The 22269-nt window shown below is 39.7% G+C and overlaps 1 protein-coding gene across 6 annotated transcripts in view; it reads right to left on the bottom strand.

Annotated features, from left to right (window-relative positions):
- LOC131239899 (uncharacterized) overlaps window positions 1-12648 on the bottom strand; it is a 131046-nt gene extending 118398 nt beyond the window's left edge. For 4 of the 6 annotated variants that reach the window (XR_009168471.1, XM_058237810.1, XM_058237811.1 and 1 more), the window contains exons 1-6: window positions 12294-12648; window positions 12119-12205; window positions 11204-11272; window positions 10932-11064; window positions 10791-10837; window positions 5503-5589 (exon numbers count right to left, since the gene is read on the bottom strand). Coding sequence is in view for 5 of the 6 variants with exons in the window: in XM_058237810.1 (XP_058093793.1) it covers window positions 5503-5589; window positions 10791-10837; window positions 10932-11064; window positions 11204-11272; window positions 12119-12205; window positions 12294-12425 (555 nt within the window). In the remaining variant the exon portion in view is untranslated. The remainder of the gene's footprint in view (window positions 1-5502; window positions 5590-10790; window positions 10838-10931; window positions 11065-11203; window positions 11273-12118; window positions 12206-12293) is intronic. The other 2 variants (XM_058237809.1, XM_058237808.1) reach the window with 2 other exon arrangements.
- Between the last annotated feature and the right edge of the window lie 9621 nt (window positions 12649-22269).

The following is a 22269-nucleotide window of genomic DNA, read 5'->3' as shown; positions in this document are numbered from 1 at the left end:
AGACACAGGGAAGGAAAGAGAGGTCTACTTTGCAAGCTTGAAATTGAAAAGGAATATGATCATGTCGACTAGCAATTCTTAGGCTACATGCTTAAGAGGCTTGGTTGTAGCTCAAAATGGAGAGGTCGGACTCAATCTTGCATCTCTTCTCCATCTTATTCTGTTTTGATTAATGGATCCCCTTTCAGTTATTTCAAGGCCTCTCGTGGTATTAGGTAAGGAGACCCTCTATCTCTACATCTCTTTGTAGTGGTAGGCGAAGCGCTCAGTATGATGCTTCAAAAAGCTGAGGGAAATGGGGCTTAATCAAGGGGTTCGAGGTGGCAAGCGTGGGGGTGCAAGTTAGTCACCTCCAATATGCATATGACACGATTCTCTTTTGTGATGTTGACATGCTAGCAGTTGATAATCTTTGAAAGATTATTGTGTGCTTCGAAGCAGTTTTCGGGCTACGTGTTAATGTTTCGAAATGCAAGGTGTTGGGAATCCATGTGGACCAGGAAGAGCTATCTCAGCTTGCGAGTGTTCTTTGGTGCAAAAGTGGCACTTTCCCCTCATCCTACCTTGGTTTGCCGCTTTATATTGGGAAACCTCCTAAGCACTTATGGGATAAGGTTGTCAAAAGAATTGAAAGGAAGTTTTCTTGGAGGCGCCAGTATCTTTCGTTGGGAGGACGCTTAACTCTTATCAAAACGGCTCTCTAACATGTCAATATACTATATATCACTCTTTAAATGCCCGAAATCAGCGTTGGACAGGCTTGACAAATTACAAAGAGATTTCTTATGGAAAGGGACTGACAAAAACAGAAAATTTAGCTTACTCAATTGGGAGAAAGTTTGCAATCCTATTAACGAGGGTGGAACTGGGCTGAAAGATTTGAGCCTTATAAATGATGCTCTTCTTGGTAAGTGGCATTGGAGGTTCGAGTCGAAGGTGGGGAAGTTGTGGAGGATCTCCTGGTTTTTAAATACAGCACCCTTGTGGGCAATTGGAGCATAAAACCCTCCTCTTGCTATCGAGCTTCTCATGTTTAGAAGGTGATTGTCACCACCAAGCATAAGTTTTGTGAAGGTGTTTCCTTTTCTCTTGGAAAGGGGAATCGGATCTCTTTTGGGTCAACCATTGGTGTGGGGATAGGGCTTTACAAGAGCTATTTCTGAGTATTGCTAGTATTGCTACAGACAACTTTATTTTTGCCGATTGTTGCTATTCCATAGAGGATGGATTGATTGTTTGGTCTCCCTCATGTCGGAGAAATATGCCATGTGTGGAATTTGAGGAGTTTCTTAGTCTCATTGTCTACTTGAAGCCCTTCATGCCGTCACCTCAAGGAGAAGACTCAATGATTTGGAAAGCTCTTAGGTTTGGCGTCTTCTCAATAAGATCGTTTTATAGTTTGATCTCTTAAGCAGACATCCATGCCTCCCATTCCATTTCACCATTAGTCTTACCCCTCCGAGGATTGCGGCCTTTGTTTGGCTTGTTGGGAGGAAGAGAGTTCTAACCATAGATAACCTTCAGAGGAGATCCAATTTTCTCCACAACATTTGTCTGATGTGTATGGAAGATGGGGAGTCGGTTGATCACCTCTTCATATATTGTTCCTTCGCGCACAGAGTACGGGATCACTTCATCTTGGTTTTCCATATATCTTGGGTGATGCAGAAATCTATTGATCATCTCTTATGGGCTTTGCACGGAGCTACTATGGGTAATTCTTGGAGACCTGTGTGGAGGGTTGTCGCTTTGGGAATCTTATGGTTTATCTGGAAAGGCCGCAACAGTCGATGCTTCCAAAACAAGAACCCCTCCATTGAAGAGATTTTTGTTTAGTGAAATTTACTATTTTAGAATGGGCCCCTTATGTAAAAGTAACAAAGTTTGCTGATCTTGATTCTTGGTTTTTGTCCTAGTTGTCGGGCTATATTCTTTTTGTAAGTGCTATGTTTTCTAGCTCCTATGATTGTCAAATTTTGTAGTACCAAAACCTCTTGGAATCTGTGTCTTGTGTAGCGCATCTACATATTTAAGACTGTGCATCTCATGTACATGATCAAAGGTCTTTACCTCAAGAACTTCAAATGCAAGATCAAGAGATATACAGGTTCAAGTACATAGTTCACTCCTTCAAACTTCAAAGTTCAAAGTTTCAAAGCTACATCTAAAGGCAAGGCAATGGTCTTTACTTTGGTACTCAAAGTTCAAGTTGGAATACAAGTCAAGTACTTCAATTTCAAGCTTCATCATATGTCAAGATCTCAAGCTTCGTGAACTTCAAAGAACAACTATCAACTGAAGCAAAAGAAGATTCAATGTTCATATATTTCTTATAAGGTATGAATGACCCTAGATTGACCATAGGATAGGTCATTTTGAATACATAATTTAATTGGGTCACTTTATAAGTGCATAGTCTGTTTTTCGACTAGTCTTAGACTATGTTCGACTAGTCCTAGCACTAGCTCGATCAGTCCAAGAAATCCTCGACCACTCCTAAGTCTGTTACTTATTTTCGGAATTTTTTGTTAAAGCCTCGACCAGTCCTGGAGACTGCTCGACCGATCGTGTGAACAGTGCTCGACCAATCCTGCAGGCTCGACTCAAAGTCCACCAACTAAATTGAGTCTCACACGACCAGTCGTAGACAGGACTCGAACGGTCATGAAGGCCACTCGACCGGTCGAGCAGGTCCTTCGACCAGTTGTGGAACGGTCTGATCTTATCGCGCCCAAATTTTCAAAAGTTTGTTGGTCCTTCGACCAGTCGAGCCAACCTCAGGACCAGTTGAAGATGCGATTTTTGCACTTATAAATAGAGCACGAATTTCAGAGTTTGATATCCAATTCAAGCAAAATCAATACGCCGCTCTGAGAGAAGTTAGTGATACTCTTAAGCTATTTAGTGCTCATTTCATATTCTCTTTAATTAGCTTTTTGTATTTGATTTTGTATTCTGCCTTCCAATTTGATTTGAAAGAGGAATTGAAATATTCCCATTTCTTGGAATCAAAATCAAATCAAGCTAGCCCAAAGTGATTTAATTTAAAATCAATTTCGAACTTAGAACCATTTCATAAGTGAGTATGAACATTGAACATCTACGTTGAACTTCTACTCCGAGTTGGTTCTTCCGATCTGCATCAAAAGGAAAATATCCAGATAAGTATTTTACTGTTTTGTAAATTCATTCTTTTGGTTTCATTGAGATTGTGCCAGAAAAATCTCTTTCTTTTGGTTTGTCTGAGGTGAATCAGAAAACTCAGAGTGTGGGGTTTTTGAATTGTGTAAGCCCACTTAAAAGACACAATTGTGAGGGTTTTAGGTGAACCTTGAAAAACCTATTTTCATAGTGAACGCTAATATCCACCGTGTGAGGATATTAGGAGTTGAGTAGTTGTGTAGCTGTTTTTCTAAATAGTTGGTGTACACACAAGCGAACCACTATAATTTCTGGTCTTGTGGTGATTGATTGATTATTTCATTTTGTGGATGTTGAAATTTTCCTTTATGCATTTGTGGAGAATGTTGTAATCTCTTTTATGCAAGTGTGGGAATATTGTAATAGCTTTGTTATTTCCTTCCTTTGTATCGGTTTGAGATTTTGATACACAGACCATTCTAGGAATCAAGTTGTCCTACCATAAGCCATTGGTTTTTGGTGTAAGGTTGTCCTTAGAACAACATCTGTATCAACCTCTCAATACTTGTACACTTGAGGTTGCTTTACATTTATGCATTGTGGGATTGTTTAATTGCTATCTTTATTTATATTTCTTTAAATACCGCATTTAATTTTTAATTTGGTATAGTCAAAGCGCTCCCCCCCCCCGGGACTCTTAGCTCGGCCTTTTCACTTTTCCCACCCTTGGGCAGATTCTTAATAAATTTTCAGTCGTCTCCCAAAAAAAAAAAACTTAAAGATTTCATTAACTTGACCAAAAAACCTCAACTATTATAATTCAAATCGAACTTTTATGCTAAAACCTAAACCCTACAATTAAACCTAAATATGCGATGTTAGCCATAAGTGATGCACTTATATCCTAAATGAGTTCCTATAATTCAAATGTTATACAATACAAATAATATAACACAAGCAATGAACATATGTGTAACGAACCATATCTCGGCCCATTACTATGTGTTTAGCTCTCTTCACTTAGCCTATTTTTACTTAAGTTTAGTTGCAGGACATGTTGGGAGAGCGGGGGACGTCCCACCTCTCTCTCTCTCTCTCTCTCTCTCTCTCTCTCTCTCTCTCTCTCGCGCGCGTCCTTTCTTCCTTCTCCAAGGACATATGGTATCAGAGCCCACGTGATCCAATATTGATTCCTTTGTCATCTACTACCTCTTCTTGGGGGGCTGATCTATACAAATCTCTCATCCCACTGTAATATTGGTGGGTTGCATACTTGTGGCTTGTGAAGGTGTGTGATGCCCTCTTTCAGCTAAATCTATTGTAATGGATAAAAGTACAATATCGTACGTCTGGCCAGAGCGACGGTCATTTTTGAATAAGTTTTTATACATGTTGAACGTGGGTATGACTAGTGCTGAAGAAGCAGAGTGTGTCAAGGTATTGAAGCAAGAAGCGGTGTCAAACCATCGTGTCCGTTGCCGTGCATGTACATCGGATTCTAATATACTTTTTGGGTAAGTTCAAATCAAGTATTCTCCTCTTGGTAATTTATTTCATTCCCTAAACTTATGGATACAAGAATGAAGCCAAGTTACGTATTCTATCTCCATCTGAGTCAATGAATTTCCAGATTACATTGACCAAACTCAATGGATTGAATTACCTTCAATAGGCTACATCAGTGGAGGTATTTCTCACAGGGAAAAGAAAGCTGATGCTGAGAAGAAATTTGTGCAAGGAAGAAACTGAGTCATTCTCCAAGCTTATTTCCAGGTTGCACAAGTTTGACTTTGGTCATTCAGCCAAGGATAGGTAGGTTTGGAATGGTCGGTGGACAGCAAGTTCTCTACCAAATCCTTCTCTAATGTGTTTCCATTCAAAACGGCTACACACCTCCCATTGAAAGGTGTAGAAGATTCGCACCTGCGTAGAGTTCAAGCTTTTCGTTTGCATCACCATGGCTAAGAAAATCCCAATTGTCAGTCAAAATCCCCATTGCTGGTCATCTCCACAAGAGGGGGCTTGCTTTCACCGGCCGATCCATGACGTGTAGGGAGAGTAATGAATGGAGATATCCTTGTTACATGAGCCTCAAAGCTTGATACTTGCATGTCTACTCCTTTCAGAAACCAGTTAAATCACATGTCTGACATGCATATCTGATTTGGAAATCACTCATTTCAAAATGAAAGTTGTTCAGGTTACAAACTACAGTTGTTACACAGTTCCCAGAAATCAACTAAACTGTTTTCTCAAAAGATGCACGCAATAACTTGATAGGCTTTATACAATCATAAACAAAACAACACATACCATGCAACGGCGTAGGCTTTACTTAATCATAAACAAAACAAAACATACCATGCGATGGCCTGAGCGTGCACTTGGACAACCCTTCAAAAGTAGTTGTTCCCATTGATTTGACTTCAAATCCAGCATCCAAAAGTCCTGTAACAAGAAAGAAATAAGGCGGCAAACAAACCATGATGACAACAGTGTTTCAGAAAACATAATTGCTAAGTCTCCAAGTAAAAGATCAACTTGCAAATAGGAATCTAAGCAATTACATTTCCGTATCTTTCAAATCGAATCCAGCGGAAAATAAAATAAAATAAAAACATGTTGAGGAGAAGTAATATAAGGAATTAAAAAACATGTTGTGTTTAGTGAAAGGTAATGCAGTCTAATTAGTCATAAGTAAAAGATGATGAGGACACTAGCTCTTCGATTTTTCTCAAATAAATAATAAATAATAAATAAAGAAATTCAAATTGCAAAAAGAGTGCAAGCCAAATAATACTTTAGCTACATTGTGATTGGTAATAAAAGGGAAACATTTCACAAGTAAAGAAAAAATGTACGCTTTGTCACCTTCATTACCCAATAGGACAAGGGATGGTGCCTACTCTGGATGAGGGAACATAACCAGAACTATTCAGTCTTCAACAGAGATTGAGCAACTCTCATTTTTAGTGAGCCATTGAAAGTTGATAGCGGTAGGGTCTTAATCTTTGGTGTTTCTCCTATTGGTTAAATATTTCATTTAACCATATGGATAGAGATGGTATTGGCTTTGCATTTTATCTTGTGAGAGAGGCAAGCCCACCATTAAAGTAATCAGTATTCGTCTTTAACGAAACTATTACTCGTTAAAAAATATACTAATAATAATAACTAGTTACTGTGACCAAACACTAAATGTGACCCTAAAGAGCAATGTTGTCAAAATCGTTATTGTATCACAAATCGTAAATGGGGCTGAATCGTATTGAACCACAATTGTATCGTAAATCATAAGATTTTTTCTGATTTTAATAATATATACAACACATGAAAAAATATGAGCAAATCAGAAAAGATTGAAAACTCATTAATCATCCATTTCCCATCAACATGTACCAAAAAAGTAATACATATCATGATATTATCAATTGAGAAAATATATATTGTATACATATCATGATAGTAAAGGATTCTCATCTTTTTCCCTTTTTTGTTGTCTTTCAAAAAATTTACCTTAAAAAACATACAAGAGTCCTTCAATAATTTTGTTCTTTTGTACCTTTCTTGAGTGTAGAGTCATGTTAGAAAAAAATGGCATTCAATTCCATTGTGAATAGTATCTTGATTTCTTTGTTTGGGTTTTTGAATATCAAAATCCACAAATCTCCTCTTCTCTCTCTCTCTCTCTCAAAAGAAAAAATAATGAGGATATATTTAATAGGGGAGTGCCGTTTTTATGTTTTATGAGCAAAAGGGTACAAAGAAAGAAGAAAATTTTGAATAAAAAATTAAAATTTTAATTTTTTATTTTTAAGTAATTTTTTGGCCCATTTATGCAATCTACAATTATCATACCATTCAATATAATTATCATATGATTCATACGATTATTTAGGATTTACGATTTGGGTGTACAATTTAAATTGTACACCCATACGATATGATATAAATCGTACGATTCATATCATGAATCGTACGATTCTGATAACACTGCTAAAGAGACGCATATTCACTAACCAAGCCCTTCAACGAAGTATTCTTGCTCACAATCTTTAATTATGGGAATGCATAAAAATTAAGCAGTTACATAATGGCATAATCAACCAAAATTCAGAGCCAGTAATATGGAACTAATGGAGGAATTTGTTGTAATATAATGTTCTCTATGCATTTACCAACCATCCTCTTATTCTGTGTATTTTAATACCTAACCTTGTAACGTCTCGGAAAAATCCGTACAAAGACCCGAGTACCACCTCAGGCAGAAATCACCTAGGACCTAAACCTTTAGAAATTAGTCGAGGATTAACTAAGTGGTAAACTATATTACCTGTGAAATTAGCACTAATCGCTTTAAATGCGATCTGCAAGACCAAAAACTTGTAGAATCATTGACGCTACTTTACCTTGAAATCTAGAATCAATCTCTAAACCCGGTTGCTCTCGGGAGCACATCGAAACTCCGTATCGGACCTGCACCGCACGTCGAAAGTCCGATAACTATGAAACTATACGAATGTGACTGCTTTGTTGGACTTGACAACCATTCCAGAAATCAAGTCCTAATAGTAACCAGAAACGCACAACTTGAGCCCGAAGCGAAGTGTGTGAGCAACGCGAATACCTTTAAGAAATAAATCCAAACTTAAGTAAACTGAGTCGTTCACTTGCAGGTCCAAATATAAGGATTCAAACCGTCAGAATCTGACCCAATTACACCCTCGGATCAGGGGAAATGTCCAACACTTGTCAGTGCACTGGTGACTCTGATCGAGTACCGGTGACCGTCGAATTGAAACTGGACCGCCACGATCGATCTGTAAATCCGATCGGACCGAAAACTCAGCTTGACCTAGATCCAATGTCAGGGAGCTTAAGTCCGACCGCACGTAGAAAATGGGCCTCCAGAAGTGCACCGTTGGACTGAAACAGACGCCCTTTGGATGTAACCTAAGTATACCTTGGCCCTGGGGCCATTTCCATCAGACCTAGGCCTATATAAAGGCCTAAACACACTTCTCTCTCACCACATACGAATTTCCAAACCCTAGGAAGAAAAGAGAAAGAAAAGAGAAGGAGAAAGTGAGGAGAAATGAGTGAGAGTGGGAGTTAATTGTCGGGATCTTTCCCTGACGCTCCACGTGCTTAACCACAATTTCCGTATCGCTATTCCAGCGATTCCGACGCCGTTCTTAGGTAAGAAAAACCTAAACCTAACCTGTTTTGGGGTTTCAAATCGTGTAAGTGATGAAATAGCTAACCTATTTCATATTGTAGGTTGCCGTTGTGCCGTAGACAAAGACTCGGTATACAAACTGAGTTCGATACTTGTTTACCGGCGTAAGGTGCGGACTAGAAATGTTTAGGTTATAGTTTTCAAGGCTTTCAATGTCAGTAATGATTTATGACTGGCTTAATTGCTATCACATGTGCTTAGATATAAGAGTTTCCGTAAATTACACATATATGTGAACTATGTTGATTTTAAATGCATTCCATGTGTTTGTTGAAATGTCTGAATGAGTATGGAATTATGATTTGTGCTTGCCATGATTTCTGATTGGGAATACTTGATTGTTGTACGTATGGCAACTCCTATATGGAAAGATTTGCTATAATATGGGTTATAACTAATATATTACATGTATGTAATATATGTAGTCTAAGGGGTTAATAAAATGCCTGAATGAGAAAATGCTTGATGTAATGTATCTAATGAGGGTGTTGAGATAGGATTTTCGATCCCCATCATACGTAGTTACAGTTTCCTGTGTGAAGCTTATCTTACTACTACATGATTATAGATGAAATGCTTATATGTGATAACATGTGTATGATGTGGTTGTTTAAATGCTTAAGTAAGATTTATATTTACACTGGTTGTCACATGCTGTTTTGGATTATTATATGTCAGTGCGATTGTGAGGAATGTGAGTGGGGCTACGATGTAGTCCAGGCAATCGGTAACAGGTCCTGGGTTGGTGGCTGAGGTTGTTTCGCCACACCGGACGTGTTCGATGAATCCGAGTCGTACGTCGTTTGACGGCAGTGGTTAGGCCACGCGGAATGCTTACGCACTCCATGTCGATCAAGTCAATGTGCGCTCGTACCAGTCGAGCTCGTCAAGTAACCCGATTGACCCAATGTATGTTCACCATGTATGGACACTACTGCTTGAATCTAAGGTATCAAACTCACCAGTGAAAACTCGTTAATCCATGGTACCTCGATCTGTTAAGACTCATAAGCTGAGCATGGTGGTATGGGACACTGTGGTCGAGCTATCGGCCTACGCTGGGGTGACAAGCCTCCCCGTAGTAACCAGTGAGCAACCCAAACTCGTGAGCCGAACACGGTAGTATGGGATACTATATTCGAGCTGTCGGCCTATATCTAGGTGACAAGTCATTCGTAGTGACCTCGAGCATACTCTAAGACTGCGCTGAGGTGACAAGCCTCGCCATAGTAACAAGGGTATAAACCAGGCATGCATCGAGGTGACGAGCCCTTTGTAGCGACCTGTAACCGCAACATCGTATGAGACTGGCTAGGACTGACGACCCTAGAATGGATCATCGTTTGGGAAATGATATAAGGGAGGTACCTTAGCTTCCCAATCCTGCTGTATGAATAAACCTAAGTAAGCAACCTGGCTAATCACGTTCATGCACCGCATTACGTGTGCGTTTGGCGTAGCAGGTCAAGCACTGAGGAAGTGTTTCATACCGCGATCGTGAGATGAAGTCGCTGAGGGAGCGCAGGCGAGGGCACACATCATTAATTCATATCATTCTTTCATTAACAAGAGTACTTAGGACCTGATTGTTGTATTGCGTTATCATTATTGCTTGACTGAATTGATAACATGTTAACCTTTGCTTTATTGTTCCACTGAGTTGATCACTCACTCCCACGTTACGGGACGGTGTTTTAAACACCAACCAGACCCTGTTGTAGTTTCAAATAATGGCACAGTCTGCGAGGCGGAGCTGGACTTTGAGGATGATGAGGAGGCATTCTCATATATGCAGTATTCGGGCGGGTTTCTATAGACCGTTCTGATCGACGGGGCTTCAGGGCTTATACTTGTAGTGGACCAATACTTTTTGGATATTTTGTATTTTGAAACAATATTTGTAAATATTTGACCTGGCAATGCGTTCATACTTTGGGGACCTACAGTGATTTATATATTTTATACTCTGATCACAGTCTTTCGCTTGCGTAAATTCAACTGTCCCTGGAGTATGATTTGTTGATTTAGCTTAATCTCATTCATGTTTTATGCACTAACATGGACAACATCAAATCATCATTATCTATGTTGTATAAGTGATGCGTTGGAACTCGGGAGTTGGGTACCTGCTCGACCCCCGATTTTCAGGGCATTACAAACCTCCAGTGGACATTACTCAGTCCCAGGTTTATCAGGACCTCATCCTAACATTAGGCCCATCTCAAGTAGATGAAGAGCCATCAATTTGATGTTGTAGTTGATTCATTATTGGGAGTTTGTTGAAAATTGATTGAATTCATAAGTTGTTTTACATTTGTGAATAAACTAGGAATAAGAGAACCCAGAAGATGCCAAGGGCAAGTGCTAGCAAAAGGGGGATAAGAAGAACATGTTAGCTCCAAGAAGTTACCTTGTAGTGATGAAAACGCTCTTGATTTGGGGAAGTAAACTCACCACCTACAGTAAAAGCCAAAGGAAAAGAATACAGCATTTTATCCCTTTACTTGCAATGGGTTACTAGAAGCAATGATTGAGCCATTATAAATTTTACCGAAAATGTAGAGATGATTCTTCCAAGCAACTGCTTGATGCGCACTCCGAGGCGGTGGGCTATTAGGGCTTGAAATCAACTTCCATTCATGCTTTTCTACATCGTACCGATAAAGGTCACCATATACAAATGTCTACCGCAACAAACTTGGTCAGTAACTAAGTGAAAAACATCATTTGTCTTTCAAATAAAACATTAAAATAAAAAGACTAATCGCATTCAAAACAATCATCCAACATATTTCATATTCTAAAGATCATAAAAGCCCACACCTTGCTACCATTGTAGAATTCACCCCCATACAGAATCAGCTCCGTCTCTTTCAAAGGATTAATGTTCAGCTGCATGAAATATAAAATCGTCAGGTCTTAAATGCCGTGATGCTTTCAGTTCAAAAGAGCAGTAATTGAAATAATTCCATAGAAGAGGCTGCGAATTGTTCTATGCATAGTGCATACAGCTTCTAGAAACAAAGCATGATGAAAAGAAGAAGCAAGAGCAAAATCAGCTGCAAAACCAGAGATGGAAGAAAAGGGTGTGTTGCATTCAAGAACAAACTTGTGATAGTTTCACACCAATCACTGGCTTCCAATTGTATCTCCCAAGAAATGATATTCTGGCAGTTTGCCATTCCATACATACTCTTCTCAAAACCAGCAACAAGAAAGTGCATATATTGCATCCATGCTGATTAGAGGTATTATAAAATAATTCAGCACTAATTGATGACAGTAGAGCCTGTAGGTATCTCAATGACTCCAATCGAGATCATTCAACTAGTGGGCCCAACTGAAAATACGCAATGGACCAGGACTGTCCATCAAGCAATCTCATGCATCCAATCAGCAGGCATTGTTTTCGTATAGGACGTGGACCACATTGGTTACATTTTCCTAACTATCCATTGTCCATGGGGAACATTTTGCAGAATTGCCATCCACCAGCAAATAAAAAAATCCGGACCACCAAAAGGTGGGCCACGTCTGCCCTGAATGGAATTGCCACTAGGTGGAGCATAATTATACATGTCCTATCAAAAATAACCAATTGCTCGAACGAAATGGGCTGGGATCATCTTAATTCGAGAAATAGTCATTGGGACGTAAGAATTCGGAAAAAGAAATAGTCATTGAGCGATTCCTAACCCATCAAAATTACAAAGAAAAACAAAAAGAGCGAAGACATACAGAACAGTTGGAACGAGCGGACGGCGCTGGGACATTCTCCTCGATATGGACTTCCTTCTTCTTGGCTTCTTCCTTTTGTATACTCAACTGCCGACAGAAATCGCATATTTCAGATTTCAGAAGCAATGAAAATCGAACAAGTGGTGATGGAATTGAGAGAAAGAGAGAGAAGTACTAAGATGGCGTCGATGTCGTCTTCTTGAGAGATCTTTTTGGAGTCTCTGCGGGCTCTTTTCTCTTCTGCTTTTGCTGTCTTTCTCTCCGTCTTCTCCTTACCCTTTCCTGGCTTCTTCGTCTTCTTCCCCATCTCTTCTTCTGCTGCTGCTTTTTGGTGTGAATAGCTGCAACGGTGCTCCTTCCCAGTTCAAATCAATGAGAGAGAGAGAGAGAGACTGGTGACTCACAGACGGCCGGACGCGGATGTCCTGCAGTCAGTCGCTGAAGGGGATTCCTGCAACCCTAAGCTCAGTAGGGCCCACCGTGATGGATGTGTTACTGGACGGTGTTCTGTGGGCCCCATCATGATGTATGTGTCCATCCATTTTTCAGCTCATTTTATGGCATGAGCCCGAAAATGAGGCAGATCCAAATCTCACTGCAGAAAACAGTGGTGACGGAACGCCCACCCTAAAAAACTAGAGGTATCCATGGGCCGGGCTCAGGCATGATGCATAAAAAATTTAAATAGGCCCAGCCCAAAAGTGTTCAATAGCCGGGTAGAGACCTACCTGGGCTGGCCCATTGACCGCTAGAGCAGGGCATCAAGTTGAGTTGGACCAAATTAGGGCTGGCCCGACTCGATCCGGTTTTGAAATAGGCTTGACCTAAACTTGACCAGACTTGGTACTGAGTCTAGTATCCTGTATGTCTAACCCAATTTGAGTTCAGGTAGACTAATTCGAACCGAGTCCGACCTAATCAGAAGTACCGAGTCGGGTCAAGTCAGCACCGAGTTAGATCAGGTTGCCAGGCTGGCTGTCTAGGACAAGGGCTTGGGCTCAAACACTTGACCTGACGAATGAGCCTAGGATTAAAAATCTAGCACTGGGGTGTCTAGACTATGCTAGTGGTGAATGGCTCGATGCAATCATTAAGTGGCTCACTCTTATACAAAAAGAATGAATAGTTTAAAAGTAATTGATGACCTACCCTGTTCAAATATAGATGTCGTTTAAAAGCACTATTGGATTTGCCACTGATGTTTCAATTATCAAAATTATGTGTATGAAACAAATCTACATTTTTCGACCACTTCTCCTTTCCTCTCTCATTTAGCGGTATGAGATTAGTCATGCAAAAATTAAAATGAGCCCAATTGCATTTACAACATATTATAATGCAAAGAAAACGCCTCTTAGAGGTATGTATCGAGTCAAGTTGAACCGAGTTGGGTTTAACCCAACTTAATCCGGTTTTGAAATCAAAAGTAAATAAACAACGTCTATAAAACGAACAAACTAAATAAACACTGTTAAAAATTAAAAGCATGTTCAAAATCTCATATGGAGTTACACATATAAACCAATATACCATTCATTCATTTAATATCCTCTATATGATGAATGCCTTTGTGGCATGCAACCCGAGTGACCTTGTCAATAATAGTAACCCCCTCCACCATCATTGTCAAAATCATCATTTGGTTATCTTTTAACGGCTTAAACTGCGGGAGAACTCTGGGCTGAGTCCGAGCTGGAGGTGTCTAAAAGATAGTTGTTTACCTCTGCTAAATCAAGTGGTAGAGATGCATTTTCATCGTACTCATTCATAAATTCAACAAGTTTTTTCACTCTCTTTTTATTATCCGATTTGTATGAGATTTCCAATCGCCTATAAATGTCGTAAGACTTTTAATAAACTTTGATGATTTATCGCTTGACTTATGTCTCATACTCATACCTGTTTCGGCATCATGTTATCTCGAAGGGGCTTGATGTTGTTGTCTAGTCATGTATGCCTATTTCAAGCCTCGTTTTACAACTTTTTTATGATCATGTTCTTCTGGTTCTCTTAATAGTGTCTTCTTCTTCTCTACTAACTATGGGGGCAGTTCATCTGCTTGACCCTTGTTCAATTATAATAGGCCAACTCTTATATCTTCTATGACTAGTTGTATTGGTTGTAGGAGAATGGGTGGTGAAAGCATTTGTATTTAAGTCAAGAATAGCTCAAAATAAATTTTGGACTTCTGGAGGAGCTCTGCTACATGGGACAGTCTCCTTCTCGGCAAGTCAGATGTAATTTTAACCGATTTGTTTTGTTTACAAATTATTTTCCACACAATTTGCATTACAACTTTATCTTTCCATCCTATGAGTAGACTTGGGCTCCATAATCCCAAATATTTACCGATGGATCATTTTCCAATAAGATATCTATAAGTGTATATTTTGAAAGAAATAATATTTGGTTTGGTTGATGCAGCATAAATAATTAAGGAATTAAAATAAATAAATCAAACCAGCAAACCGTATGAGATTTAAGCAATATTAAGTCAATTAAAAGCATAAATGAAAAGATGAAAAATATAAAAAAAATAAACATTAAAATACATAAACTAATAAGTAATAAGCATAAAAAAATATACATCCACCTATCAAATGTTACAATTCAAGCCCACAAATAATAACCGTCAAATTGTTGTAAGCAAATACAAAGGAAATATAAGGCAGTGTCCCATCCTGCTTCATGCAATTGTTGCAAGTAATGTCTCAACCTCCTCCTCACTCTCCTCTTCCTCGAACTCCTCATCAACAGAGTTCTTTCTTCCCTAGATCTGATGCAACCAATCCTATGTACAAATGAGAGCTTCAACTAATTCTAGTGTAAGTGAACTTTGATACTTGTTTACAACCCTACTCCCCATACTAAAAGCAAATTATGCTGCTAAAGTTGAAATTGTAATTGATAATATGCCTTATGCTATTAATGAGAGCACAAGGTATTGTGATTGTCATGTCCCAAACTCGAAAACCGGGCTCACAAAATTCTCGATCGCCGAATCCGGTACCGACAACCTCCGTAGTACCCCATTCTCGTCTCTCAGTGCGCATACACCGAGTTCCGATCCTGGGATCCTACAAGGAGAATTTTTAACATCAATTTATCTCATAAGAAGCATAACCACAAGTATACCCAAATCACAAAGGCAACATCATCATCACATATCCACTAATATAAACATTTGAATACAGTGCTGAAAGGGAAATACATATATCAAAAATCAAAGCTCCAGAAGACAGCTCCACGCTCCAAGCTCAATTCTGCTGTAACGTAAAGTCACCTGCACACATCTATCGTGTATAAGCTTATAGAAAGCTTAGAGAGTGGTGTAAGTGTGTGCACAAGGTAAGTGTCAAGTATTCAATACAATGCCGTAATCATACAATGTCGAAAATATTGGCAAGATCATGAATCATATGATGTCAGACTAAGCGAAAATACTAACCAGTCCATGAGTCATATAATATCAGAGTACACAGTACAGATCAGCTATGCAAATGAGGAGTCATAGAGAGCCAAATATCATATGCCGATGGTACAATGCAATATGTAAATCCTGTTAAGTCCATTTAGGCCATATAAGTGCAAAAACATAGCAATCCAAAATGTCATATGCCTGCGGATGTAATCCAACATGCGATGCGAATGAAATGATCAAGCTGGAGTGTGAAGTCGGGATGATAGTACATAGCATCTCAAGCTATGGGGTCCATTATTGTATCGCAGCAGCACTGAGGCAAGAGTGCGTATCGGATTATTTTAGAGCTTTTTTATCACCTTGTATTTTCCTTTCCGCATTATACTTAAAGTTTTTGATATAGTGGATATGTGATGATGTTATTTTGTGACTTGGTTATGCTTGTGGTTATGTTCCATTACAAAAAAAAATCATACTGAAAATCCTCCTTGTAAGATCCTAGGATTGGAATCAGGCATACGAGTGCCAGGAGCCGAGAATAGAGTACTACAGAGGCTGTTGGAGCCAGATTCGGCGATCGGGAATTTTGTGAACCCCTTTTCCGAGTTTAGGGCGTGACACATGAGTCATACAATCCAGTTATGTATCAATCTTGCGCATACCGCGCTCTCACGTGAGACAATCTCCGCCTATCAGGGTGTCTCATAACAACCACATCTCATAACAAACATGCAGATGATGCGTATGAGCATGTATCATGATGCTATGCTGTCACATACTGTCATATAATAACCTGCCAATGACATATGCAATGGTCAATAACATCTCATAACAAACATGCAGATAATGCGTATGGGCATGTATCATAATGCTATGTTGTCACATACTTATAATCAGTATCAATAATCGGCATCGATAATCGACCTCGACAATTGGAATCGCCCTCGATAATCGACCTCAATAATCGGAATCGGCCTCGACGATCGAAATAGGCCTCGATAATCGATCTCGACAATCGGAATCAGCCTCAATGATCAGCCTCGACAATCGTAATAGGCCTTGATAATCAACCTTGACAATTGACCTCGATGATTGGAATTGGCCTCAATAATTAGAATCGGCCTCGATAATCAGAATTGGCCTCGACAATCGGAATCGGTCTCGACAATCGACCTCGACAATCGGAATCAGCCTCGACAATTGGCCTCGATAATCGGAATCGGTGAGAATGGACCTATCAAGGCCTAAGGGAAGGTCACAATGTGGACATTTAACCATCATTGCCAATCAATGTGGACATTTAACCAATATTGCCCCCAAGGAGTGGCCCACATAGAGCTAAAGCCTAAACATATAGTGGGCTCATGGCCTGGCACAAGGTTCTAATACACATCATAATGGGCCACAACCCATTGGCCTCAATAAATCGCAAGTGGGCCTCAAATATACATTACAGGGGGCCTCATTCTTGGGCCTTATATACATCACCATACACATCGCAATGGGCCACATACCTGGGCCTAATATACATCACAATGGGCCGCATCCATAGGCCAGAAATACATCACAATAGGCCTCATTAAAGGCCACAAATACATCACAATGGGCCTTACCAAATGGGCCACAAATACATCACAACGGGCCACAACCTATGAGCCTTAAATACATCATAATGAGCCACATCATATGGGCCAGAAATATATCACAATGGACCTCATCATATGGGCCGGAAATACATCTCATTGGGCCACATCAATGGGCCGCGCCAATGGGCCTCATATACATCAAGTCAGCCACATCAATGAGCCGTATCACTGGGCCTCATATACATCAAGTTGGCCACATCAATGAGCCGCACCATTGGGCCTCATATACATCATAACGGGCCACAACCATGGCCCCCAAACATATCATATTGGGCCTCATATACATCAAGTCGGCCACATCAATGAGTCGCACCATTGGGCCTCATATACATCATATGGGCCACAACCATGGGCCCCAAACATATCATAACGGGCCTCATATACATCAAGTGGACCGTATCAATGGGCCGCACCAATGGGCCTCAAGTGGGCTTGGACCATATCAAAAATCATTTCAATAGTTGTAGGTGTAACATGTGTACCACTGTACACTATCATTCCATGGGGCACCTGGCCCACTAATGATGATCAGCACTGTCCAAACATTGCCTATGCAAATCAGCACCTTTCAAAGATTGCCCAAGTAAATCAGCACCAGCCAAATATTACTTAGCACGTCCAAACATTGTCCAGCACGTCCAAACATTGGACAACACCATCCAAAAATTGTCCAACATTGTCCAGCATAATCTGGACGGTGTAGATGAAATAATACATCATGGTGGTGTCCACGCGGTGGCCCACTAGAGATTTGAATCTACCTCAGTTTAGTCCCAAGCCTTAAAACAGGCTTACCAAATGGATGAACGGTTTGGATGGAACACATCCACACGTGGGACCCACAGATCTTGCTGACGTCAGTCCAGCGGTGGGTCCCACCATCTGGACGGCTTGGACATAACACACATATCATATGGGTGGTCATGGAGCTCACTGACGTTAATTAGCAGTGGGACCCACGTCCCTGGCAGATGGATGGTTCGGATTTAAAACCGATGGACGGTGTGTATATAACACACACTTCACGATCAGACCCACTGTCCCAGCCCATGGACGGTGGGGATATACAACATATATCAAGGTGGATCCCACTTTGCTGGGTGACATCAATACAGCAGGTATACAGCTGCTGTAAACGTACGCCAGCCAATCCCCTTTCCCAAAACAGGTGGGTCCCACATGGGGCCCACACATACAGATAAACACCTATAAGTGTGTGTATATAATATTATATTATATCATACTATAATATTATAATATATGCATACTATATATATATATATATATATATATATATATATATATATATATATATATATATATATCCAGTGTCCAGCCCACCGTCCAGCAAGCTGGATGATGCACATACATTATGGTGGTCCCACGTAGTGGGCCACCAGATTTGGATCAAGCTGATATGTATTTTTCCCTTTCATCCAGGCCTTTGTGACCGTTTGATCATGTAGGCCCCAATTCGGGATCAAGGTGGCCCACTTGTTGGATGGCATGGATAAAATACACAGCATAGGTGGGTCATCGATCATAGAGAAGGAGAGAGAGAGAGGAGAGAGAGAGAGAGAAAGAGAGAGATCGGTGATGACGGAGGGGCCCCGCCACTATGGGCCCCTCTTTGATACAAAGCATACATCAAGGTGGGTCCCACCATATGCGGGCCCTCAAATAATCTAATCCAAGCAAAATACAATTCTAATCCTAAAAAGACACCCACCTTTGATCTCTTCTTCCTTCTTCCACCAACGCGTCTTAGAGCTGCAAGGGAATGATTTCAACGGTCGAGATGATCTTTGGATGGTGGAGATGGGAGGTAGGAAGGTGAGCCACACTAGCTCCTCTCATTTTCTCCTTGGAAGCCATGGACGTTTCCTCCTTTGGGAATTGCTTGAATTGGGTGAAGAGAGAAATGAAAGAGTAATGAGAGTTGTAAGGATGGATGACATGGAGTGTATGGGTGAGGGATGGGGCTAATTGACTTTTTGGGCATGAGATGAGATGGGGTATGGGTAGCATTGCCTTGTTGGCATGAAAGGTATGGGAGAGGTAAGGTCTTGGTTGACTTGGTGGAAAGAGGGGCGTATGAGTAGAGATTCCATTCTCTCAACCAGGAATCTTCCTGGAAACAACGCACACGTTGCCCACAGTGTTTCCTCGATTTATTCTCAGGCCCACAACTCCTGACTTGGGTATCGCCTTGGCATGCGAGACACGGCATCTGAATCGTGGTCGTTAGGGTGCAAGTCTCGGATTGAGCCGACTCTTGAATACGAGATACGATTCAGGGATGTGCGCAAATGCTATCTACGCGTCACAAGTTGCCGGAATTCGATCGAGAGGACCGCAGAAGCTTACGGAACGGTACGGTCTGGGATGCGGTTCTCACAGTGATTCATGAGCTTTTGACTTCCATTAGTCTAAAACATCAAATTCTTCGCCGCCTTTTTACTTTACGAGTGTCTCCTTGAGATAGTTGTCAAGTTCTGTTTAGGTTGTATGTGTTTGAATCTCAACTTGTGTAATGAAATAGATGAAATCGCTGATCGTGTTTCGTTGTGCATCAATATTAGAACTATAACCCACTTGAGGAGTCTAACTTGTGGTATTATCTTTTGCGGCCCAAAGTTTCTACGTAAAATTTGTACAAATTTTCAACCACATCACGAATCTTATCGACTTCAGTGGCACTCTTTTCACCATATAGCTTTTTAAAAAATGAATATAAACATGAACATCTTTTATTAAGAAACAACTGCAATAGCCATTACCATACTTCACTCAAACCAATACTTATCAAACTTTAACTGCATACCCACAGTCATTAATTGTAAAAAGTCTGGTCCACTATAGCTTTTGTACAAAACATCTTTTACTCTCCAAAATTATTGTAGAAATATATTTATTATTGGATACTTGCTTCTTGAAAAGATTTACGTTGTGTCATAAAAAATTGAAAGGAACTTGTGAACTGTTTCATTTATTGTCCAATCATCATTAAAAGGCAACCATTGATATGTACTATCACACTCCGCATAATGAGAGAATTCATCTCTAAAAGCTATACTGAATCCAACATTTCGTAAGGTAGATTCCAATGTATCATAACATCTAGCTTCATCGTTTTTTAATAAGACAAATTCAACTGTTTCACGATCACATTCCATATATTTAATCGCGAAGGTGACCCCCGTATATACTTCACACTTTTTCTTATTTTCTCAATCGTTGGCTCAATTATTGTAAGTCCATCTTATACAAGCAAGTTTAGGATGTGGGCATAACACCTAACATGAAATATTTTTCCACCAAAATACAAGTCACTAGTGGCCTTAAACTGGTTCCGCAAATTTGTTATTACGTTATCGTTTGTAAAGGTATTGTCTAAAGTTATCGAAGAGATTTTCTTTTCAATGCCCCACTCCACAAAGGCATCTGTAGATGCAATATGAAATATCAAACCAGCATGAGGAGGCAAAGATAGCGAAAGTTTATAACTCTTTTACAATGCCTCCATTCAACATCAACGTAGTGGATAGTTAGTAACATATACACATTTCGTTGATTGAATGTCATCCACAAATCTAATGTCAGGCTGATTCTGGAAACCGACTTCATATGTCCTTTCAACTTGACCTTCTCGCTTGCATACATCTTCATGCACACTCTCTTTATTATTGTATGAAAAATTTCTCGTATCTGGTGTTAAGGCCTCTGGCTAATACGATAAAATGACTCTCTACCATCTAAAATAGTTTTTTAATTGACAATAATAAATCTAGCCGTCAACTCATTCATATGGTCTTTGTTATACTTATAGGTGGACAATGTACCTTGCAATGGACCCATCAAAGATTGGGTAAATGAAAATGTTTGTTGGCCTAAAGTATGGCTTCTTCCTTTTTTATGACACTTCAAAAGATGCTTCTTCAGAGTTGTGGTCGACCCATCTACTTGTTTAGCATGTTGAACCTTGCAGTACTTACACCATATCCTCACTATGCCATTCTTAATGGTTACTTCGAAATCTTCCCACACTACTAATCATTTTTCCCCTTTTATTGAACTCTGTGAGGTACTAATCTCAATGGGCACCTCTTCATCTTATAGACCTAATCCTTCATCCAAGATCATTAGTGAAGTGACTGACAAACCGCCGGGGGTATTAAGAATTTCCTCACTAGTCATCTGCTAATTGAAAGACACTAAATCATATTAGCACTATAATGCCTTAAAAGTTTATAATAAACCCTAAATTAGTCACCCATCCAAGGTTGGATAGATTATAATACTTTCATATTTTCACTAAAATGCTTCCCCATGTCTCTTTAGATAAGTTGATCTTCCATCTCATTCTCATGTCAAATATCCAAGCAATGTGAAGATATTTGACATGAGAAATAAAAAAGAAGAAACACATATAGAGAGAAATAGACAGATGGAGTGTAAATCAAGCACGAGCATTTAAATAGGTTATATGAAACTATCTTGTCTATTTGACCTTGAATTGTCTAAAATGGGACTATTTGAGCAATTTCATTTCACTAAAAACACACTATATCTATATTTGGCCACATAGAAATCCTCAAATGGGTAATTAATTGTCTAATTCACAAAAATAAACCACATCATATTAAGCTAACTATTTAATGCACAATAATAAGTAAGCAATAAGCAATGTAATCCATAAATCACTAATTGCTTATTTCAAAAAAATAAAACACGTTAGCTATTTAGGATTTGGGGTTTAGGGTTTAGGTTTAGGGCTTAGGTTTTAGGGTTTGGGTTTAGGGTTTAGGGTTTAGGAATTAGGGATTAGGGTTGTTTAAGGATTAGGGTTTACGGTTAGGGTTTAGATTTTAGGGATTAGGTTTTAGGGTTAGGGATTAGGTTTTAGGGTTTATGGATTATGTTTGAGGTTTAAGTTTAGGGTTTGGATTTAGGGTTAGTTTAGGGTTTAGAAATGGCTCAATCTAGGCTAGCCCAGACGCACCACAGACAACCCAGCCACACCCGAGCCAGCCTAGCCGCACCCTCCCAAATTAAAATTAAAAAAATTAAATTATAGTAAATTA

This window comes from Magnolia sinica, chromosome 3, assembly GCF_029962835.1.
Source record: "Magnolia sinica isolate HGM2019 chromosome 3, MsV1, whole genome shotgun sequence".
Taxonomy (NCBI): Eukaryota; Viridiplantae; Streptophyta; class Magnoliopsida; order Magnoliales; family Magnoliaceae; genus Magnolia; species Magnolia sinica.
This window is presented reverse-complemented; position numbering and strand designations above follow the sequence as displayed.